The following is a 24,252-nucleotide window of genomic DNA, read 5'->3' as shown; positions in this document are numbered from 1 at the left end:
AGCTGGCTAGGTCTCCCGTCGTGCGCCATAACCCAATCACCCAGTGACACCGAGAAGAGGGAGGCTGGAGGGGGCCCGCCATGCTGGAGAATCTGGGACATAGGCCGGTGGATGTGGCCGCGCGGACAGACCCGGGTCCACAACAAGTGCAGGAATAATACCCGACAGACAGTCATCTCGTGTAAGAAAACAGGAGGGGAGGAGACATGAATTACCTCTTTGTCACAGTTGGAGTTAAGTGTGAGCATGGCCATGGGGCTGTTGGGTGCGCTGCTCCCCGGCACTGGAGGCATGACATGATCGCCAGGCTGGTTTGGACATGGCAAGCTCAGGACTTGGTTGGCATGTTTATTGGCTAAAGTGGTAGAAAGGTACTGCTTTACCTGCTGCCTTTGGGCTTGTTGTATGTGGTACTTGGTGGGGTTTTCGAGGTGGGTCTGCACCTGAACATAGCCACGGAGGGAAGAGAAGACAGCTGTGTTATTTGTGAGTTTCGGACGCGCATCGTCAGGCACAAGCATGAGACTCACCAGTCCAACAGAATAAACGATGAAGCCCCTGTTACGTACCAGGCACTGTGCTAATGGATTTTGATATTACTGAAGTTTAAAGTCTCTTTGGATTGGACTAATCCTTTGCCCTGTTTTATTTCCCTGCTAATTAGCAGTACATCTCTTTTAAAACTTGTGCCCTTCTTCTCATGTCTAATAACTAAAACTTTTGTAAAAGTTTCCCCAACACACCTGAACGGGTTTATTAAGATCAAAACCATAATCTAGAAGAAGAAGCATAACTCAATTTACTTCACATTCTTTGGCAAACAGAACAGCTTTCTGTTTGAAAAACAAAACTTGTTAAGAAACAACTGTAAAATGGTTGTAGAAAATAAACAGAAACATTTTGATGATTAAATCAACTAGTTGTGGATTAATTCCTCCCACTTTCGTTTGGACATGATTATTCAACATTTTAATTATGATCTTGAACTTAACATAAAAAGCAGTTCTACATTAAACAGTTTCTTTCAAAAGCATAACACTTATCTGTATGTTTTTAAACATATGAACATTAAGCTACTAGGATATTTTTTCTCCTTCCTTATTCCTTATAAACATTAATACAGAATTAGAAATGCTTTTAAAAAAATCAATGATACTCAACTTAAAGTCATTTCTCCTTGATAATCACAATTTAATCTTATGAGCTATGCACAGGAGCTGATGAGAGCACAGCCACGCACTAGGGGAAAAAATCCTCCTAATATTTACTTTGTTCAAAACTACATTGAATTACTTCTTATGGTATCAAACAATAAACAGCATTAAACTAGTAGAATTGTATTTACTGAAAACAGTGTGTCTATTACAATAGCATGAAAAGGTGAATGACTCATTCATTGCATTGTATTTCAGAGACTAAATAGGAATAAGAATAAAGCTCACCTGATAGTGATTATATTCTAGCATTTCCAGCATAACAACGTTTTAGGTGGCCCCAATCCAAGGAGAAACGGTAGACTATTCACTCCCTCTACTTTCTGTAATTCCGACTCGTAGACTGGCATAGAGAAGGCACTATAAACAAAGTATCCCGAGACACCACCGGAAACTTTATCACAGCAGCCCTGCTTATAATAACCTAAGCTAATTAGCTATGCATGTAAAAAACCCATTCACACAAGGGGCTTTTTTTTTTTCTTTCTGGAAGCCCTATGAGTTTGGACTTAAATATTGATACCAATATCCCCCCTGGCTTGACGTCATGCTTTTTTTCATAAATATAAAAGAACCTTTTTAAGTGATGAGCTATCAAAGTCAAACTCACTGTCAGATCAAGGCCAATTCACTATTCATCTTTAGTTCCAGTAGTATTAATAGACAATGGTATTTCTCTTTCAGCAATAGGTTACAAGCTAATGCCCCCGTTAGAGAAAACGCTGCCTAAAAACTGCTGTTACACATGAGACTGTTCTAACGGATAACGTGGCCACTTCTGACTGCAGGAAGACTGTCTTTTTTATGGAGGCGTCTCTGTGCTGAACTGGGCACGTTCATCGGCTTCATCTTGCATCCTGGTCTCAATGTGCAGCTTATCCTTAGCTGGATAGACATGTAACTTTCCTACCGACCATGCGTCAGGAAGAGGGGGAGCTATCCTAAATAACATAGGAAAAATATGCACATGCGTGCACACACACAACTGGATGTATATTTATGTGGATGTACATTTAAGTGGAATAAAGGTCTCCCCAACATAAACCTCAAATAAGAAAGAAAATTTGTACTGAAGATCTTAATGTAATTCTTGGGACTAAAGAATGAGAGTTATCATATACACAACTGATGCATTTATACATTTACTCATCTATTCATTCCATTATTTACTGTTATTATGTGCTAAACACTATGCAAGGCATAGGATATGCATTATGAAGAAACTGGTATCATTTCCACCTTTACGAAGCTTATAGTCTTGGGTGAGGCAAAGGAAGAAAAACAGCAAACAAATACACATCTATTAGGTTGGTGCAAAAGTAAGTGTGGTTTAGAAGGTTAAAAATAATGCCAAAAACTGCAATTACTTTTGCACCAACCTAATAAAATTAGGATAATGGTTAACATTCACTGCTGAAATGCGTGCTATTTTAAGCATAAAAATCTGAAATTCAATAATTCTGTCCCAATGCCCAGGATAATGAAGTACGTTAGGCTGACAGTCTCAAATTATTTGAAATGACTGATCTAACATGCACGCAGAGATTCACAGAGACATTTTAAGTTTCATAAAGGGTCCAGACACAGTAAGAATGAGGACAACAGACATTACTAAAATAAACATAAAACCAGGGCAGTGAGTGTAAAGTGCTTATTTCACTATTACACTTTAAAAAGAAAAGGCTGCACATTTAAAAATAAATGTTAATTCATTGGCAGATCCTTGTTCTTTAATGAATCAGAATTTTATGCTTTAGTAAGGAAAGAAGCCACTTTACTACACCCAGCTTGGGGTCATCAGAGAGAGATGTATTTTGCCCTCAGACTGCCAGTGTCCTCTCAGTTTTCAATTAAGTTAAGAAGAGATTTGCCATAAATACTGTGCACTAGACAGAACATTCCAGCTGTTTCCCAGCCAAACACCTGAATCACGTAACATAAATGAGGTTCACAAGATATAGGGATAATAAGGAATGGTGAGGTCTCTGGCAAACAAGAGAGCACATTTCTCATCTAAAAGCAACAGCTGACAAAGCTGTAGCTGACTGTGGTGATATGGAATATCAGGCCAATATAGCTAGGTCTCCATTTTGCCAATTTTTAGCTGGCAATCTGACCCTCTTTTTAAGTAAAATCTCCCAGATTAAAAAAAAAGAAAATGACACCAGATTGTTTGATTTTTCACACTGTACAAGACAAATCAAACCCATCTGTGGGCTGGATTCAGCCCACAAGCCACTAGAATATGACCTCTGCTTTACACTGTTCATGAGGAGAATCTTCATATCTATATTCCTTGGGGGGAGGCCACGGTACTGAGAAGAAGTCAGTTCCTCTTCTGAGAAGTGTCAAAATCCAGGCATTGCCTGATGCATCTCTGAGAGATGGCCTTTCTGACAGCACAGTGAGCAGAAGAGTTAAGAATTCGAAAACTGGGTTTGAATTCTGGTTTTGCCACTTACTACATATGTGGCTTTCTGCACGTCCTTTGCTTTTTCAGGTCTTCATTTCCTCATGTGCTCAGTGGGGGTAATAATAGAAGCTGCTTCACAGAGATGTTTTCAGCACCAAATAAAGTCACACCTCTAACTGACTTAGCGATGTATCTGAAACAGCAGTTCTCAAACGTTTTTGTCTTAGCACCCTTTTTAACTCTTCAAATTTATTGTTTATGTGGGTTATACCTATCAATATTTAGCATATTAGGCATTAAAACTGAGACATTTTTAAAACACAAGGTTACACACTAACACGTATTCCACTGGCCATCAGAACAATGACATTTTAACACATCCTGCAGCATTTGTCAAACTCTTCTGTATACTTGTAAGATGAGCATGGAAAAGAAACCGACTGTCTTGGTATTATTTTGAAAACAGTTTTGACGTGGTAGAACCGCTGCAAGGATCCTGAAGCCCCCAGGGCCCTCTGACCACACTCTGAGAACGCGGACTACGACCTAGAACAGAGAGTACTCTTCTCACCACTCCATCCAGCCCGGTCATTTGCCACTTGAATGAGGGCAGCAGGACCACAGAGCTCGTCCATCACTCACAGCCTCTGTGTGCTCTGCTTCCTTCATCCGGAGATGCTGGAGGAAGACGCTACCCTACCCTAACTTCCTCACAGCATTGCTATGATGCTCTCTAGTCCCTTGACTGTTTTAAAAGCCATATAAATAAAAACGTCTGTCTTCAACAATACTAGACCATAGCTTTTTAGTTAGTGACTTCCTTTCATTAATTTTTAAATAGCCAGCAAACAAGGATGCAAATTAAAACATGTGGCATTAAATATCTCTATGATTTCCTGATAATTTTTGCATGGTTCCAAATTAAGAAATTCAGACAGCAAAAGCTGGGTGTTGCTCAGCACTTGGAGCACAGACCACAAAATAAAGTTAGAATATTTCATCCAAATTTTGTATTTCATTGACCAAATTTTTATGGCACATAAAGAATGATCGCTATCTGGTTAAAGAGCAAAAAACCAAAGGCTTTGAAACTTCTCTTCCCAGTTACTGTGTTGTTATGCGCCCTTGACTCGGCCACGACTCCTGGCCGCTCTGTGGATGAGCCACGTCCACCACGTCCGGTCCTCACATCCTGCTCAGCTCCCGCAGACTCAGCCCATGGCGTCCTTCATGGAGTCCGTCCATCTCACATTTGGTCTTCCCCTTTTCCTGCTGCCTTCTTTTTCCCCAGCATTATTGTCTTTTCCAAAGAACCCTGCCTTCTCAGGATGTGCCCCAATTAGGACAGCTGCAGTTTTGTCATTTTTGCCTCCAGCGATGTTTCAGGCTACTATCTTTTCCTCTTTTTCCTTTCCTCATTCAGATCTTGAATTGATAGCAAGAGGATTGGAATGGATCACCTTCTAACTGTCACACTTTCGCTTTGCCACTTCCCCTGTGACACGGACAGGTTATTTTCCATCAGTTTCATTCTGAAGAGGTCCCAGAGCACATTTGCAGGGGGCCTGCAGATACCACCATCTTGGCTGACAAATAATTCACTGGAGGGGAAAAAAATCGCCATCTGATGTCCCCTGTTCTTCTATTCACTCTATTAATTGTAAACTAGAATATAAAAACTGAAAATTGCCATAGTCCTTTTAGTTTATAATTTATTTTATTTTTTAACAAATCAACAAAGTGTTCAGATTTCTCATTTTATGTTTACACAGAATGTGTTTTTTTGCGCAGTAAATTTAAGGAAAATTAAAGGAATTATAATTCAGTCAATTGCTACCCACTACCACCCGCCCATCACCATTATTTTCATACTTTCATACTGTTTTTTAAATGACAGTTCATAGAGAAGGCCAATGTGATCCCCATTCCCTGAAAATAAATAATAAAACAGAGAAAGCTAGCTTCCTTAAATAACTTGGACCAAGTCTTGTCCAGGTCACATCTGCTAGTTGCCAAGGCCATTTATAGTCCCCCAATTCTAATGAACCCCAAAAGAAAACTCAAGCCCAGAACACATAGTATTCTCAGACACTCAGTCATGGTTTCTGTACAGTCTATACAAAGGAGTCCTTAACAAACAATACAGACAACAATAAGGATGTGAATCCTGACCTGAGAGAGCAGGTCAGGATCAAAAGCAAAAATAAAGAGTACTTAAATAAAGGAAAGTTGGAAGTGACTGCGGCTGATAAGCCGAGTCCTTTCCCCTATCACATGGGGTCTGTGACCCACCTAGGTCCCCTCCTGATTTTTGTAAGGCCTGTAAAGTAAGAATAGATTTTACATTTTTAAATGGTTGGAAAAGATCAAAAGAAGAATGACATTTCATGATACTTGAAAATTATATGAAATCTAGGTTTCAGTGTCCATAAATAGTCATCTTGGAACATAGCCACACCCACTCATTTGCATATTGTCCTGGCTGCACATTTTGCAGGCCCTGCCCTCTGAGGATCCCATCAGTCATTATGCACAGGAATGTCATAGTAGACAGCAAGATTTTGTAAATGACAGAAAAACAGAATTACCATTCATTCATTCAAAATTGTCTACCGTGTACCAGATGCTGTGCATTTTGTATTCACTCCTAGCTTAGGTCAATTCAAAATAAAACTAAGAAATCACTTGGGTGACCACATAAAATATTCTTGAAAACCTCTTCATGCAGTTTTTCAGGATACAAAGGCAGAGGTAAATATTATAGTTGCAACAGAGCCCACAAGGCCCTGAAAGCCTAAAACATCCACTCTCAGGATTTTTACAGAAACTACAGATCCCTGCTCTGTCAGAAAGTTTCACCTAATTAGAATTCAGCTTTCCTATTACAGAGAAGTTTTAGCAAGGTTTAAAGGAAAGAATAAGGTGATTTTTCTAAAAAAGAAATAGTATATGTGTGTATAATTTTGTGTAGCTGTTTCTCCAAATATCTAAATTGGACAAGCAGCCACGTAAGAACCCAGGGTACGCTTAAATATTCCCTATTTTAAAGACAAAGAAACAGAAACTTTGAAAAGAAAGTTAAGACTTGCCAGCATTAGAAATCAAACCGAGGTCTCCATCATTCTGTCCCCAGCAGCAAACGAGGCCAACACCTGCATGGCTGATGAATATTAATCTAGGGCTTTAACTGAGTCAAGAGGGAAAGATAAAACCGTATAAATCCAGAGGTGTACTCACATACCCTGTGTGTGCACATGGAACCATATATGAAGCATGTCCCATTTGTATTGGTCTGTATACTTTTATACCACTTCCTGTCACATTACTTTGTAGGATCATTAGGCTTCTGAATTCAGAGAACTGAGTTGTAAATGTGTATGAAAAGAAAGGATAGCAAATATATTTTTTGAAATTTTGATGTTGTAGTAGAATAAACTAGACCAGCCCTACCAAAACTACCTAGACAGTCTTTTATCCTTAGCTAATGATCTAGAAAACTGTGTGCTTACCATAAACCACAAGGATGGATGGCTTGGGGTTTACAGAAGCGATACTTACTGTAGGAGCCTCAGGACAAAGGTATTATCGTAAGAAAACTCCTCCTATATGTATTTTTCTCTCTCTCAGACCAAAATACGCCAAAGGTCTGAGCATAAAAAAAAAATCACGTTTTTACCTTAGCCAAAGAGAACTATGAGAAATTTAACAGTTGTAGCCATCTGCCTGCGGAGCATTTATAATCCAGGGTGGCGGCAGGCAACACGCCACTTTCAGAATAAAATTCCTAGGAGAGAAACCACAACACCTAATAAACTTAATCCATTACTCACTTCGGGGGGAAAAAACACACACTTTATAGACCCTGCCCTCTGAGGATCCCATCAGTCATTATGCACAGGAATGTCATAGTAGACAGCAAGATTTTGTAAATGACAGAAAAACAGAATTACCATTCATTCATTCAAAATTGTCTACCGTGTACCAGATGCTGTGCATTTTGTATTCACTCCTAGCTTAGGTCAATTCAAAATAAAACTAAGAAATCAGGTGGATCACCATACAAAATATTCTTGAAAACCTCTTCACGCAGTTTTTAAAAAGTCATATGATAACTGAATACAGAAGCGACATAGAAGACATCTGATTTTGATAGTTTCAACCTCTTATTTTGAGTCATTGACTGAGAGCATACCCAGAGCTCTCTTTCCATATACACAAAGAACTAGATACAGGATTGGATGCAAACAGTAACATGTGGATAAATCAGCTGGGAGCTTGTTAAATGCAGTGGGACTCCACAGGTCTGGTGTGGGGCCCAAGATCCTGCATTTCTAATAAGCAGCCTGGGGGCGCCCCAGGGACCACACCACACCTCGACGGCAAGGCTTGAACGTGGACTTCACCTGGACTTCTGCTCCCATGAAAAGAGTGACATGTGAACCATTCATCCAACAAATACTGCTTAAGTACCCACAAGATGCCAGGCAACTCTCCTGATGTTTATTCCACAGGCTGTAAAGGGAAGGCTTCACTGAGAAGGCAACATTTAAGCACAGATGTGGATTTGGGGAGGAGATGAGCCAGGCACGTTAGTGGGACGAGCACCCCAGCAAGTGCAAAAGTCCCCAGGTGTGAACAAGCCTTGCATGTTCAGGGAACAGGAAGGAGTCTCTTAAAATACGTTCTTTACTTGGCTTCTAATCTACCTCACTGGCCTGGTTTTCCTCTAAACCTCTTTCGTCATTTCTTCTCCGTCTCTTTTGCTAGTTTCTCCCTCTTCACCCCTCTCAAATGTCAGATGCCTCAAGGCTCAGAGCTTGCTTTTCTCTATCTGCACACTCAGCCCTGGTGACCTACGCCTGTCTCAGGGAGTCACGCCCCGTCCAGGTGTCTCTGAACTCCACATTCTTCATACTGCCTGCGCCACAGCACCATTTGCAGGACTGCAGACATCTCACACTTAACATGTTCAGCATCGGCTCCAAATCGGCTCCTCCCACGGTCTTCTCCAGCTTAGTAGATTAGGTTGAAACATGAAATTGCCCTTCTTTTTGTTGGTCCTAAAAATGATCTCCATATGGTTCAACCTAGTTGCTCATTTCAGGAAGTCTGGTCATCTCCAACACCTTTCTCTCCTTCACACCCTATATCCGATCCATCAAGAAGTATTGGCTCCCTCTTCGGAATATATCCAGAATTTAACAAATTTTCACCATCTCTACTGTCACCATCTGATCCAAGACACCATTTCTCACTTGGATTACTGAAAGTCCCTTGACTCTTCCTTCTGTGTCTCTCTTTGCCCTCCTGCAGTCTATTTTCCATACACTGACTAGAGTAATCCTCGTAAAACATGGCAGGTCATGTCATTCCTCTGCCAAAAGACGCTCTGGTATGGTTCCCTATGTGTCTCTGAGATAAAACAAAGTAGTCATAATGGCCTCCAAGTCTCTGAACCACGCTACCCATGGTGCTTGGTAGAAATGCACATTCTCAGGTCCCACCCCAGAGCTACCAACTCAGAAGCTCTGGGTGTGGGGACCAGCAATCTATGTTTTAACAAGCTTACCAACGTTTGCAGACCCCTGCCTGCGTTGCCTCCTTCCCACTCCACACCGGGATCATGACCTCATCTTCCACAACTACCCTAAGAATTTATTGGCAATCCCGCCCCATGCCCTCCCATACCCTGCTCTGCTTTGTCCAGACCATGGCCTGGCACACAACAGGCACTCAGCAATATTTGTGGATCAATGAATGAATGGAATGAGTGTGGCTGAGGCACATGGAGACGGGACAGCAGAAGCCAGGAACAAGGGGTCCGATCGTGAGGGCCCTTGCAGAGGTTGAAGGCTAGGGCTCTGACAGCCTCTGGAAATGTCCTGAGTTAGTGGAAATGGGGCAGTCCCTCACTCTTCTGACTAATTCAAAACGCTCTGGTAGAACTACATCTCCAGGCCAGGCAGTGATCCACAGTCTCCCTACTCCGAGACACAAAACTTGCTTTTCTCTTAGCGTTTGCACAAAGATGGTCAGTTCTTACAGCGCTCACCTATGAGGCTTCGGGCCCTGAGGATCTGGGTTACAGGGCCGGGGCCTGTGGATGTCCCTCCTCCTCTCAGCTGCAGACCACTTGATAGGTCACAGTTGAAGCAGAGGTCCCCAAGCAGGTGGATACTGGGGACAGGCTACAGGTATAGCTTATTGGCCTACCCAGTGTTTAGTTAAAAATTGGAAGTTTTCACACCCAATTTGGATTTCTGATTTCTCTGGATAAATCAGAAGATCTAGCAACACTGACCCGAATTCCCAGGGGCTGCGTGGACAGAGGCAGGCAGTTTCCCTTTTCGCTCTCCACTGGCCAGTGTCCACCACTCCTTAGTCTGACACTGACCACCAGTTGGCCTCATCCTTATCTGCCTGACTCTCGAAGGCATTTAAATGAGAAACCCTACTTTATCCTTTCACATCCCACATTCCTGGAGGCCGCTCCAAGTCTCATGGGAAGGTAGTGGTGTATGTGCATTTAGAAAGAGCCTCATTAAATGGACAATCTCATATGATGTGGGTGAGAAAATAAATAAGCTGATGTAAACTTTTAAAAGGCACATCCACGGGCCCATCAGCAATCACATGTCTAAGAACTTCTCTAAGGAAACCATCACATATTGGTGTGAAGATATAAGTACCAGGATGTCATCAGAGCATATCTATAACGCGAATGGTGAAATTACTACCCTTGGGCCCTCTGCCTGGTTTGATAAATAAAGCTTTCTGGGGACAGGACCATGCCCATTCATTGAAAGCAGTCTGTGATTGCTTTCAAGCTGTAACAGTGCTAGAGTAGGGTTGAGTAATAGACTTTATGTTCCCCAGAGCCTAAAATATTTACTATCTGGCCCTTTACAGAAAGCATACCAACCATTATCTCGAATAACAAAACACTGGAACCAAATATCTAATACTTTGCAATGGGTTAAATTAATTATGAGGTAGCCATATAAGGTCAGGGTTCCCTAACCGCAGCATGACTGATCTTGGAGCCAGGTACTCCTGTGTGTGTGTGTGTGGGGGGGAGGTCTGCCCTGTGTGTTGTACGATGTTTACCGGCATGCTTAGCCTCTGCCCAGTACATGCCAGTGACACTTTCCCCCCAACCCCAGTTGTGACAACCAAAAATGTCTCCAGACCTTCCAAACGTCCTGTCGGGGACAAAATTCTCAGTTGAGAAACACTGCATATAGATGGATACAATGCAGTCATTAAAATCCATATTTTATAAAATGACACCATGAAGTAGGAACACAAAGCAGGTTAGAAACATGACCTACACAATGATCTCAAACTGGCTTAAAGCGTGCACGCATACGCACAGACGGAAAACACAATTACGAATCACTCAGCAAAGTCTTAACAGTGATGGAATTGTAAGTGATTGTTACTTTGTTGGTTCTTTTCAATACTTTCTATAATATACATGAGAGAAATTTGATAGTTTTAACAAAATCTATAAATTCCACAAAAATTAAATTCTGTGGATCTGGACACATAAAAATATATTCAGGCAGAACTCTTCTATTGAAAATTTAGCAAACAAACCCATGAAGTTGTTATATAGTGACGAAATTTGCCTTGTTTCAATTTTTTCTTTAAATACTTGATCAGATTAAGAGGACCCTGTTATTTGACATTTTCCGTCTAACATTCAAGCCCAGACAGTTTGAGTTTGTATAATATTTGACACGTTTTTATGGTTTTGTAAAGGGCTGTGATTACGTGGTTCAATGGTGCCCTTATAACAGCCCATTGTAAGGACTGTCCAGCTCCCCCCGCCGCCCCTCCTGACGGGAGTAGTGAGTGCAGCATTCTCTGTGCTAGAACTTTTCCATGTGCCCTAGTTTAGCACTGCCTCAGAATTGCAGACGCCTTGTTTTAGCATTTCCCCCCGAAAATGCCTCTATTGTTTGCAGTTTATCGGGTATTAGAGATGATTATGGCACAGGCAGCAAAACTCCTTTTCATAAGGACTGACACTGCTATAAAACTGGCAGTGGTCAAGTTTGTCAGAGATGAAAACATTGCCCTGGGCCTAAGCAAAAGGTCAGTCAGAAATGAGAGCTGAATACTGCTGGTTTGAAGGTCAAGTCCACAGGAGCTGAAAACTGGCAGAAAGCAGCTGCTTCAGAATAACACAGACTTCAGGATCCAAATCACGAGACTGAGAGGGTCTCCTGGATTTTGAGGAAGTGCATTGTCTTGGGCAATTCCTAAGACTTGTAGAGCGTGTGTGAGGACGAAATTCCAGTTTCGGATTAACTTCCTGACAATAAGAGCAGCAGCTTGAGAGCGCTTTCTGACTGCTAGGCGCTGCGCTGAGCGCTTCACAGGTAGGCAGACAGTACGTATGTACGCCATTTAACAACCCATTCATTCATGCAGCTGCCACTGACAGAGCCACTGTGGACCGGCAGCAGCTAAAGCAAAGCTCCCGATCCCACGAAAACCGTATTTCAGTTGGGGAAGTAGAGACAAAAATGATGGAAACAAATCAACAAAAGAAAGAAGAATTGCATAGAGTGACACCAGTGCAGTGCAGAAAATAAGGCAAAATAAGCCACTGGGAGAGAGGAAGGCTATGCGTGGTGGTGACATTGCAGAGGAACCTAAACAATACGAACAAAGAGGCCAGCTATGCTGAGAACCAGAGGAGCTTAAATCCTGAGGTGGGAGCAGCTTGGCGCATTGGAGGAACAGGAGGACAGCAGAACAATCATGCCAGCAGGGCCGCAGCAGTGACCAGGTCAGAGCATAATCGAGAGGCAGTCGGCGCAGATGGTATTAGGGAGCTTGGTAGGCTTCTGCAAGGAATCCGATTTTTCTTCTCTGATACAAGAAACCTGTGGGAGGTTTCAAGCAGTAGAGTGACGTGATCTGGTGAATGTTTACAAAACATCAGTTTTGGGCCACTGTGGATGGGAGGTGAGGTGGACACAGGAAACACACTTGGGAGGCTCCCATCGGCACCTATACGAGCTGATGAGGCCCTGCACGCAAACAGGAAGAAGTAGCGGGCATGAGATAGATACATGCCACTCGGCACTGTCTCCGGCTTCTTCTTGGCTTGCATCAAGTCTAATAACAACATACGCGTTCAAGGAATTACTGAAGCAACGCTCTGAAATGTCTCACACCACCATCAACAAGTTATTATAAATCATGCCCACGGTTATAAATATCCCATCTATACCTGCTTGGGGCGTACAAGCCAAGTACATGCCCACTGTCAGAGGGTAGTGGGGGTGGGTGGTCTACGTATTGTTAATATCTGGAATTTCAGAGAGATCCGAGTTCAAATCCTAGGCAAGTTCCTTGAATGCTTTGAAAAACTTCAGGTCTTTTTTTTTTAAATTTGCAAAATAGAATCATGGATTCTACCTACCTAGTAGTTGCACAGCTTGTTGATTAGTTTAAGTGATCAAAATGCATAAAAAGTTCTCAGTACATCGTACTTGCTCAATAATAAGTAATGTTACCTATAATTATTGGTCCTTGAATTTTTGCTTTCAACTAGATCAGTGTTAGATCATTTAGCTCATCCATCTCAATAAAACATAAAGCTACCTTGAAGGTGTGAAGAGGGCAAAGGGGCAGGGGGAACGTTAGGCCTCTTTCAGTCATCTTTTTCTTTTTTCTTTTTAGTTGACTCAAATATCATGGACAGATGGTAAGGGTAAGAGTAAGGGCGAAGAAACAAGAACCTCAGAGCATGGAGCATGTGCTGGCTGGAGTATCACACAGAGGGCTTTTGTGAAATCTTTTCTCTCTCCCACTTCCAAACAATCCAGCTCCATCATTGATTCTTAAACTGGGGTTTAAGGCAACTATAACTTCTGAAAATTGTATGCAAACTTTTGACTGTATTTTTCTAGGAAGAGTTCTAATGTACTGAAATATTTACAGATGAAATTATGTCTAGGATTTGCAAGTGAGAGGGAGGTATATACGTGAAACAAGATGAGCCATGGATTGATAACTAACTCCTGGAGTTGATGGGAGTCCATGAGGGACTCTGCTTTTATGCAACTTTGAAACAACCTATACACATTCATACAGAGCACAGACATTTATATATTAATGAACACAAGTATTCATCATATGCATCCATTTTCTATCTTTTTTTCTATAAAAAGAAAAGTCTTACAGTAGCATACTTACTAAGCAAGCACTTGGTCGATCTATCAACCCAACACAAGTACGAAATGGCTGCTTTTCTGCTTGCTATTCTGGACCTTTGCCTGAACCTTTCTTCCTAAAGAGCTGACTTTATGTTCCATGAACTGATCATGGCTTCACTGCGCTCCACCCTTCCTCTGTGCTGTGGGCAGCCTGAGCAACTCTCAGAGAAACATTTTATTAACAAAGGAAGTTGGATCTGCCTACGGGGTATTCCCACTAATCAAATCAGGAGTGTGTATTTTATCCACAAAGGAAACATCCTTTTACTTGTGCAGAGGGTCTAAAACTAAATCCGTATCGACCTTTTCAGATCAAAGTCAGAACTATCTCTTTCAAACCAAAATGGCCAATGATCTACATGTATGTCACATAAAAAATAATTAACTGAAGCCTATGAAGATATTTAGGAGGAGTTTTGGTTTTCATCATTAAAAAACACATCTCATTTGCAAAAAATGATTCATCAGACTCTACAAAGAAAATTCTCAGAGGGATTCAAAATTTACTGCAAATTTAGAAAAATGTATGATGGTAAGACACACCCATACAAAACCAATATATGTAGTTGGGATTTAGTCCCATTTGGATTTCCCTGTGTGACAAAAATAATGGATAAAAGATGTGGAGAGGAAAAGGAAAAAAACACTTCTTTTGCAAACAGAGGTGGGAATTTTGAAATAGGTAAGAAAATGGGAATATATTAGGATTTCTCATAATGAGAAAGAATTTAAAAAGTGAAAATGAAGTAATTACTAAGCACTTACTATGTGCTAATAGTTTTTCTAAAAGTTTTCAATGGGTTCGCTCATTTAATGTGCAATCCTTTGGGGTAGGAGCTGTTGCTATTCCCATTTTAAGGAAGAGAAAACTGAGGCTCATTCCCAACTACCATAATAAACACTGCCATGTTACGAGTTATCTGTAGAATTCATATTTCATCATATTATTTCTGGTTTTGAAATTGTACAGAGAGCTTTTGTAATAACTGTTTCCTCCGGGTACTTTTTTTCACATTTGCATTATAAATAAGCCTCTCTTTAATATATAATCCTCACCTGGGTAACACTGGGCTTACAGCAACGCTCTACCTGATTCCTAAGTGAACAGAAGTAGGCACTCCGGCCAGCAAGGAGGCCATGAAGACATGAGTTGCAACAGAGAAAGTCAAGGTGAACACTTGTTATGGGAAAATGCCTCAGGACTGAGTAATTGAAGGGCCAATGCTTTTTCTTTCTTTCTGTTTGGTGGTGGTGGGAGGGTAATGTAGGGGAGGAGGGGTCAGCAGGCATTTTGTATATGACACACAGACTTCCAGACTCAAAAGGAATTTCTGTTAACCAAAAGCATCTAAGTATCATGGGATTTTTAAAGGAAAGGTTAAACAATCGTATGATATAGTAATGTCTTTCGTAAGAAAGAAAATGGGCCACTGTATCACTAAAATGCCAGTCACCATATAACTAATTGTAAAAAAACATCAAAATAGTTAGAAAAGTGTCTAGACTACTCTTGTTAAAAGGCCCACTGCACTATATGGTTTGGATAAAAACAAAACCAAAGGCAATGGTTTACTCAGGCCGCAAAAGTCTATATACTATGTGTAGGAGGTAGGAAGAGGGACCCTACCATAAAAGAAGTACCTCATTCCTCTCCTCACAGAGTTTACAATTGGAGGGTTAGCGTGGGGGGACTGAGGGAAGGGAAACCCACACACAAATTTACATTTAAGGTGCTCCTACTATTTAAGACAGTGGTTTTCAACCACAGGCGATTTTGCCCTTTGAGGAACATTTGGTAATGTCTGGAGACACTTCTGGTTGTCACGACTAGGGGTACTCAGGGGTGGTGGTGGCTGCTGCTGGCATCTAGAGGGCAGACACCAGTGATGACACTAAACATCCTCCAGTGCACAGGACAGAGATGGCCCCAGAGTCAACAGTGGAGAAGCCCTACACTGAGAGATGTGTGTCAATTCATCACCCCACACCTCTCGGGGAAGATTTCAGAAAGGGGCACAAAAGCAATGAAGCCACAGGAATGGCATAGATGCTTCATCAACTATTAACGTGCTTGCCCTTGTCTCTGAGCTTCATAGTTGGTCAACAGTTACTTCGTGTCTTGTCCTGACATGCAAAGGATAGCTTTTCAGGGAATCGGAAGGAGGAGGAAATGTTACCATCACTGTGACTAGCTTAATTCAAAACCCAAGACTTCACATCACCTTGAGTTCTGGACAGCAATTGGGCAGGACAAAGTATGCTGCTAAATTGAGAATTATTAATTCAACACAATAATGATAAACTGTGCCCCGAACTACACAGAATGAAAGCAAACAATTGTAATGATTCACAAATCACACTGGGAACCCGCTTTGATGTTTCTGAACATCAACTCTGAGTGCACTGGCCATATCAGTGAGTGTCACTTAGAAGTCCCTTCTATCTGATGAAATACTAAACAAAGGAATATTACTGCACTTGCAAACAAAGCCTGAGTTCGCTAAGTCTTAGTTCTAAAATGTTTCACATAAATCCTCTTCCCTCTCCCTGACTATCAATAAGAAGGCAACAAACTGTTTTTCATCTATTAATTTCCTATATTTTAAAAAAGGAATTATTTTTTTGACATATTTTAAGAACTTCCCAAACTCATTAGTTTATAATTTGGTATATGACACGGAGACTTTTATTTTCTAACAGCTTTTAAAAGTATAAGCAGAAGTACACCAAATGCTGATAATTATTAAAACTGAATGATGGGGAGAAGGAAACTCACTGTGTTATCCTTCCTACTTTAGTATCTATTAGAAATTTTTCATAACAAAGAGTTTTAAAAAAAGAAAAAAGTGCAAACAGTTCCTACACACACACACACACACACACACACACACACACACACACACACGCACACAGGAATACTACTCAGACATAAAAAATGAAATTTTGCCATTTGTGACAGTATGGATGGAACTTGAGGATATTATGCTAAGTGAAATAAGTCAGATGGACAAAGACAAATACAATATGATTTCACTCATGTGAAAACTAAAACAAAGAAGCAAACACAACAAACTCACATAATGGTGATTACCAGAGAAGGGGTCGGGGTGGGCAAAATGTTTGAAGGGGGCTGACTATACGGTGAAGACGGTAATGTAGACTTCTGTGGTAATCAATTTGTATTGTATGCAAATGTCAAATTATAATGTTGCACACCTGAAGCTTACATAATGCTATATACCAACTTTACCTCAATTTATTAAAAAAAGAGGAGCCAGGAGTACATTTAAATCAATTAAAGAAAGGTATAAATTAAGTATACTGATTTTTCTTATTAGAGAATAGAGAGTTTAATAAGATTTCTCTCTGGGTTCTTAATTGCCAAATCCAATGTCCAGGTGCCAAAGCTTTAAATATGAACATATTCATCACATTATTTTTTATAATTATAAAAATAAATCTACAATCTCCAACATTAGAATAATGGCAAAGTATATTCATTTGAATATTATGCCACTGTTAAAAATGATATATATGGGGAGTATATAGCAGCATAGAAAAATACATGAAAATTGAAAGTGAGATACAGATGTAAGAGTATAAAAGCTATGAATTCATGGGCACAAAAACATAGTAACTGAAAAAAGACTAAGAAAATTGTATTTTAAAATAGTTTTGTATAAAAACAATGGAATATGATGATATTTTTATCTTTCCACCTTCTAAATTTTCTGATATGATTATTATAATAAGAATTTGCCAATTTTTTTGACTGATGAGTTCGCCTCCTACTAGAGAAGGAAGAAAATGTAGGCATTTCTTTTCCAGCCTCCCTTGCAGCTCAGCAGTGAATGAGCACGTGACTTAGGAGCCACCAATCAGATGTGCTCTTTCTGGACTCAAGTGCTGGAGATAAGCAGCGGGCGGCACTGGGGATGGTGACGTTATAGGAAGATTGAGTTCCTGGTGTTGCCGGGGAAACGGAGCAGGTTTCAGAGGTTAGAGTTCTGTGGTTTGAGTACTGCTCCTGACTGCATGGCTCCAACTAAGCCTGCTTCTTTTACCTACTTAGCAACTCTGCAGGTAACCCAATATCCTGGCAATAAATATCCTTTCTTCTAAAATCAACCAGAGTCGCTTACTGTGGCTAGCTATTAAAAACTCTGATATAAGCCTACATTTCGATTACTTTTATAAATACATATATTGGTGTGTTATAAATAAATTTCTATTATAAATTTCTATTAGAAATATGTACATACTTAAATATATATGAATATATGTTTACATATCAATATATTTATTTACATACACATATAAAGGGCGATTACCATTAAGTTCATGTATTAGGAAAGTTGAACACAAACAAAAGCTATATGGTACGATTCATTGTTATTATGCCTGACTATGATGCACACTTCTTATGTTCAAAGGAAATGAATTCCATGAGATGGAAAAACCTCCACTGAATGGCTTCTCTTAAGACTTCTTCCCATTGGAAGCAACTGAAATGAATTGCTAGCATTTTTCTCTGGACTGTATTAAATGTAATCATGTGGAAGCAGGTAGTATGTCTATTTAACTTTGGAGAAAAAAGTGACTGATGATGTTTAGCATCTATGTTTATATCTATATATTTCACAGTGACTGACCCATAGGACACAAGAGTTGTTTGTTACATACTCTTAAAGACGCACACTAACTTGAAGATATTTACATTTCATTAGAACCTACTAAACTAGGATTTACATCTCCTCCTACACTTAGTACAATATACTACTCATAGCAGGCGTTCAATCAATATCTGTTCAAATACTGAATTTATATAAACTGCCTGAACTGCTTATTATTTTTACAGGTTAACCCCACTAGAGGAAGTCAAGCCCAGCGTTCCTCTTCTTAGTCTCCTGTTTTAACAAGCAGCCAACTATTACAATGCACCTCTGGGCAGAACTACTCAGCCCTTAGTAATCACCCTTCTTCATGTACTTAGCCGACACTGAGCAGTGATGGCATCTACCCACTGCTACAGGGGCAGGTGACTGTCACTACTGCCACCTCAGAAGTGGATTGAGTATCCCTAAGTCAGAGGAAGTAACAATTTGTGCAAAAACAGATAATAAATACACAAGTTCATTTGATGGAGAGTTTTCACTGCATGACCCAATTCAGTATTTTCTTCTGAAATACAAAATTATTCTTTGAAAACAAAACTGTTCTATTCTAGTAGCAAGCATTGATGAGTATGAATTGTGTGTGTGTGTGTGTGTGTGTGTGTGTGTGTAATAACGGAGGAGAGGAGAGCCATCTCAACAGAAACAATGGGGAAGGCCATGAAAACAACTTTTTCCAAGGATAGGCATTTTGTTAATTCACATTTTAAAAAGAGATAGAATTCCCATTCTCATTTAAAGTGCCATAATCTATTGTGTCACACTTAATAAAAAGTGCAATATCAAATCCATACTGCGTTCACGAAAGCCAGTTACAGCTTTATGTCGTCCTGAATATGGAAAGGCTGACTAGGCACCAGCACCAAAACAATTCAAGGGCCTTTGTTTTATCATGCTCTTAACACGTTTGTGAGGATGATATAAAATCACTGGTTTAGTTTACACACTGATGACACCCGTGGAACTGCCCGGCTCTAGCCTCCTATTCAATGAGCTGTGCTATTATTTACATCTAAAAAGAGTCGACCGCGTTATCATAAATGAGATGCAGTCCATCACTGCACAGGACGATCAAGTATCTCTAGGGCTGAAATCTGAGTCACCTTCATGCAAACTCAAGTATGCACTATTGTCACTGCTCCATTACCCTAGCCTTTTCTTTGGAACCATAGAAAAACCTTACATTACAAATGGAGGGCAAATGAAAGTGCTCAAGGAAGAATTCAACCCTAAAGAAAATAATGGCACACAGCATGAAACGTAACACACGACATGCTCCCTTCACATTCACAGACAGAAGTGTCATTCAATCAGCAGTACCACCGTGGTGTCCAATAAACAAGGACAAAGCTCATTTAAAAAAATCTTAAAATAAAGACAAATAAAAATCTAGACCACAAAGCCCCATTTTATGCTTCTCTTCTATATCTACTCTCTGGAATTAATCAGTTTTAGAGTTTATGTGCATTTTCTACATTTCTATATTTCTAGGCTAATTCAAATAGCATTAAAAAAATTATAATCACGTATCCACAATATATGCATTTAAAACAAACATCTGGTTATATGATGCACGTTTCTGCAGTTTGCTTTAATAATAATATAAACTTTCCAGGTCACAATATGTAGATCTCTCTTTCAAAAAAGCAGCCACCTTGTGTTCCATTCTATTAATAGAAAATTAAAACTGTTCCAAGACTGAAGGCCACTTAGGTGATCCCAATTTTCACTATAAGACATGCAGAATTACATAGTCTTGCACTCGTGCACATATTGCACTGTTATATGAGCTTTTTGAGGGGTGGAGTCTTTACAGTAGAGGACAGTGCCTGATGGGTGGTGCACAATTCCCTGCAAAAGGCTACTCCTCTTCTAGTCCCGACAACAGGAGACCCCAGGTACCCTCACCAGCTCCAATACTGAGTCCAACAGGAATGAGAAGCTTTTTAACATTTTTTGTGGGCAGCTAAAAGAATTAGCGCCACACATTCTTTGCGAAATAGTATGAAGCTTGACTTCAAAGAAATCATAGGTGACATTCCTGCCCTAGAGATAATTTCAGTGGAAAGGAAAATGGCAACACAGAAGACAACTAAAACATATCTAAGCCAGTACTCAAGGAAGACAGCCAAACAGAGGCAGTGAGGACAAGTTTCTGTGACACACACTTTGGCAGTCTCTTAGGTTGGGACGTGCCTCACTCCCTTTTTTTCCCTCTTAAAATAAAGTCGTCCCATCTTTGAAATGTAAAAAAAAAAATTTATTGAGATATAATTGACATAATAGTTTTAGGTGAACAACGTAATGATTCGATATCTGTATATGTTGTGGAATGATCACCACAGTAAGTCTAGTTAACATCCAGCACCACACATAGCTACAGAATTTATTTTTTATTTAAAATTTGTGCCCCCTGGAATGAAAAAAAGTTAAAATATTACCTTTGGTTTTGGGTTAAATATTGGAAATGACAATAAGTCCCTTAGCTGCCCCGTCCTGTCTTGTCCCCTTGCTCCCTCACCAGCATTTGCTGTGTGTCCATCCAGCCCATGTCTTCATGCATCTGCAACACAGCACCTAGAAAGTCCCCATGCTATTTTGTGTGATTTTCTTCAGAAAACTAAACTTTGATCATATATATATGTCTGAACCAAGCTGCTTTTGTTCTACATTACATTTCTGAGTCTGTCCACAATGATACGTACACATCTAATTCATTTATTTTCTTGATGTTATGATGTTCCGTGTAATCCATTGGCTTATTGACAGACATTTAGGCTGACTGCAATTTGTTATAAATACAGATAATGCTGCAGTGCATGTCTCTTTTGGGGTTTCTTTAGAGCATAAGGCTTGAAATGGAATTGCTAGATGGCAGGTTCCACATATTGAAAACTTCATTAAATACTGTTGCCAAATTGTTCCCAACGTGTTGGTACAATCTATGCTCACACTAGCAATGCATAAGGGTTCTCATTTCCCTGTTCTGTCCAAACAGCATTATCAGACTTTCTAACTTTTGTCTATCTGTATGTACAATAACATCTGATTATTGCTTTGATTTGCAGTTCCTCTGCTTAGAAATCAGACTGAGCTTTTGTGAAATCTGTCTATATTCTTTACTCTTCCTCTTATAGCATTGTTTTCTTAATGGTTTTCAGTCGTTCTTCCATTTTTATTTGTCCCATTTGCATTTGTGCATTAATCAATTTTCCAAAGTAAAATGTAAAAAGTTTTAAAAAACAAAGGAAGCATAGAATGTTTACTAAATGATTTTAAACAAAATTATTTTTAATCATCTCATTAGTGAACTAATCCATAAACATTATAATAAAATTGTGACTCTATAAAATCTCGCTTTTGAACATTAGAAAATCAGCTTTTTCTTTTTTTAATGAGACCTTTTGTATACAAATAGATTCACTATTTAAACACAGTCACTAACTATGATATTCAAATTTAATACAGAAGATTAAAACCTTATATGCTGACTAAGAATTACTTCAGTGGTACTCAATTTACCTTTCACGTTAAAAGTCATACACTCTTAATATTAATGTCCCACATTTATAATACCATTTCCTGAAAGTGTGGTTATAAACTTAACAGAATTTAGCAGCTGGCAAAGGAAATCACCATATCCTATAACACTAAGCATCAATGATATATTTTCTAAGGACTCATTCCAGATTAAACAAATTTTATCACATAAATAATCTATTCACACTGACGGTATAAGTATCAAGTGCAACAATTCATGTAAAGCACTTGATACTGTGTCCAGCATATGTTAGGTAGCTAATAATTAAAAGCTGCTGCTTTTATTGTGCACATGTGTCACAGAGGTAGAAAGGGAGTGTACTGACAGCTGCTACTATAAATCATAGCCAACAGTCTACTGGTTGACAGCCTCCACTCCAGACCCTCTCTCTACTTGGGTATCATATAAAATAAGTAAACAAAAAGCCGCCAACAGTCCTCCTGGACAGACATGCAATCCATTGCAGAATCTACCAGGGCAAACTCAGTCTTGTGACAAGCACTCTGAAGTCACTGCCTAAATGCCAACTAATTATATTATTAAAGACCATGTATAAAGTAAGACAGAAAACAGTAAAGACTAAACAAATGAACTTGTACATAACTCATTCCTCTGCTATTTGGGAAAATTCTGAAATGCCTCACCTAAATTATTTTGAGACAGACACCTAGTAGACTGCCAAATCATGGCATTTATTAACCAGAGTGATAAAGCAAACTTTCGGTTTTACCTCTCTAAAGACTGACGTCATATACATAACTATTAACCATTAAATTTTACTAAAAAAAAAAATGGAACAAATTGGAGGGCAAGCATCATCTGACTTGAAGACTTACTAGAATGCTTCAATCATCAAGATTGTTTAGAATCAGTGTCAAAATAGATCAGTGCAACGGAACAGAGAATACAGAAATAGACCTACATAGACATGATCAACTGATTTTTGACGAAGGTGCAAAGGCAATGTAATGGAGAAAGGACAGTCTTTTCAACAAATGATGTTGGAACAACTGAATATCCATACGTAAAAGAATGAACATCAACCCTTATCTTACAACATATATAAAAATTAACTCAATGTGAATCATGAAACCTAAAACTATAAAACTTCTAGAATAAAACATAGGAGGAATCTTTATAATCTTCGATTAGGCAAAGAGTTCTTAGATATGACATCAAAAGGCTGGTTAATAAAGAAATAAATTGATAAACTGGGTTTTGCCAAAATTAAAAACTTCTCTTCAACAGACACTATTAATAGAATGAAAAGACAAACCACAAACTGGGAGAAAATATTTGCAAAGCATATATCTGATAAAGGACTTCTAGATCCAGAACAAATAAAGAATTTTCAAAATACAGTAAAACAAATAGTCCCATTAAAAAATGGGCAAGCGACTTACACAGACAGTTCACTAAGAGAAAGTCTATAGATAGCAAATAGGTACATGATAAGATGCCCTATCTCATGAGATATTAGGAAGATGTAAATTAAAACCAAATAAGATAGCATCACACACCTATCAGTATATATACCTATCGGAAAATTTTAAAAGACTAACCATTCCACATATTGAAGAGGATGTAAGAAAATGTGGCTCTCATACATTGCTGTTGATAATATAAAATGGTACAACTTTGGGAAAAAGTTTGGTAGTTTCTTAAGAAGTTAAAGTATGCCTACTGTATGAGTCAGCTGGTCCACTCCCAGGTATGCATGTAAAAGAACAAATTTATTTATACAAAGACCTGTACACAAATGTGTACAGCGGCTTTATTTGTCATATGCCAAGACTGGAAACCCCAAATGTACAACAATAGGTGACTGGATAAGCAAACTGTGCTAAATCCACAGAAAGGAATACCACTTAGCAATACAAGGGAATGAGCTATTCATCCAGGCCACAACTCTACTGAATCTCAAATTAATTATGCTTGAGTTAAAGAATACAGACCCCTCCCCCCAAATACTACATACTGGATAAACTTATACTTATTAAACTCTAGAGAATGCACATTAACATATAATGACAGAAATCAAATCAGTGGTTGCCTAGGATGAGAGGAGAAGGGCTGAGCTGGGTGGGAAGGAGGGACGATAAAGAAACACAGGAAACTTTGGGAGGTGAAGGATATGTCCATTATCTTGATTGTGGTGGGCATTTCACAGGTGTAT

At 39.4% G+C, this 24,252-nt stretch overlaps 1 protein-coding gene across 13 annotated transcripts in view; it reads right to left on the bottom strand.

Moving 5' to 3' along the window:
* Positions 1-24,252, bottom strand: part of MITF (melanocyte inducing transcription factor) — a 204,222-nt gene that overhangs the window by 26,864 nt on the left and 153,106 nt on the right. For 8 of the 13 annotated variants that reach the window (XM_019711739.3, XM_019711740.3, XM_074313273.2 and 5 more), the window contains one exon: positions 216-443. In XM_019711739.3, the coding sequence (XP_019567298.2) occupies positions 216-443 (228 nt within the window). Of the gene's footprint in view, positions 1-215; positions 444-1,442; positions 1,592-24,252 lie in introns of those variants that run through there. The other 5 variants (XM_019711744.3, XM_074313271.2, XM_074313274.2 and 2 more) reach the window with 2 other exon arrangements.

The sequence above is a fragment of the Rhinolophus sinicus genome, chromosome 5 (assembly GCF_057876585.1).
Source record: "Rhinolophus sinicus isolate RSI-liver-muscle chromosome 5, RSI-T2T, whole genome shotgun sequence".
In the NCBI taxonomy this organism is placed as follows: Eukaryota; Metazoa; Chordata; class Mammalia; order Chiroptera; family Rhinolophidae; genus Rhinolophus; species Rhinolophus sinicus.
The sequence above is the reverse complement of the archived record's forward strand: the minus strand, read 5'-3'. Positions and strand labels throughout refer to the sequence as shown.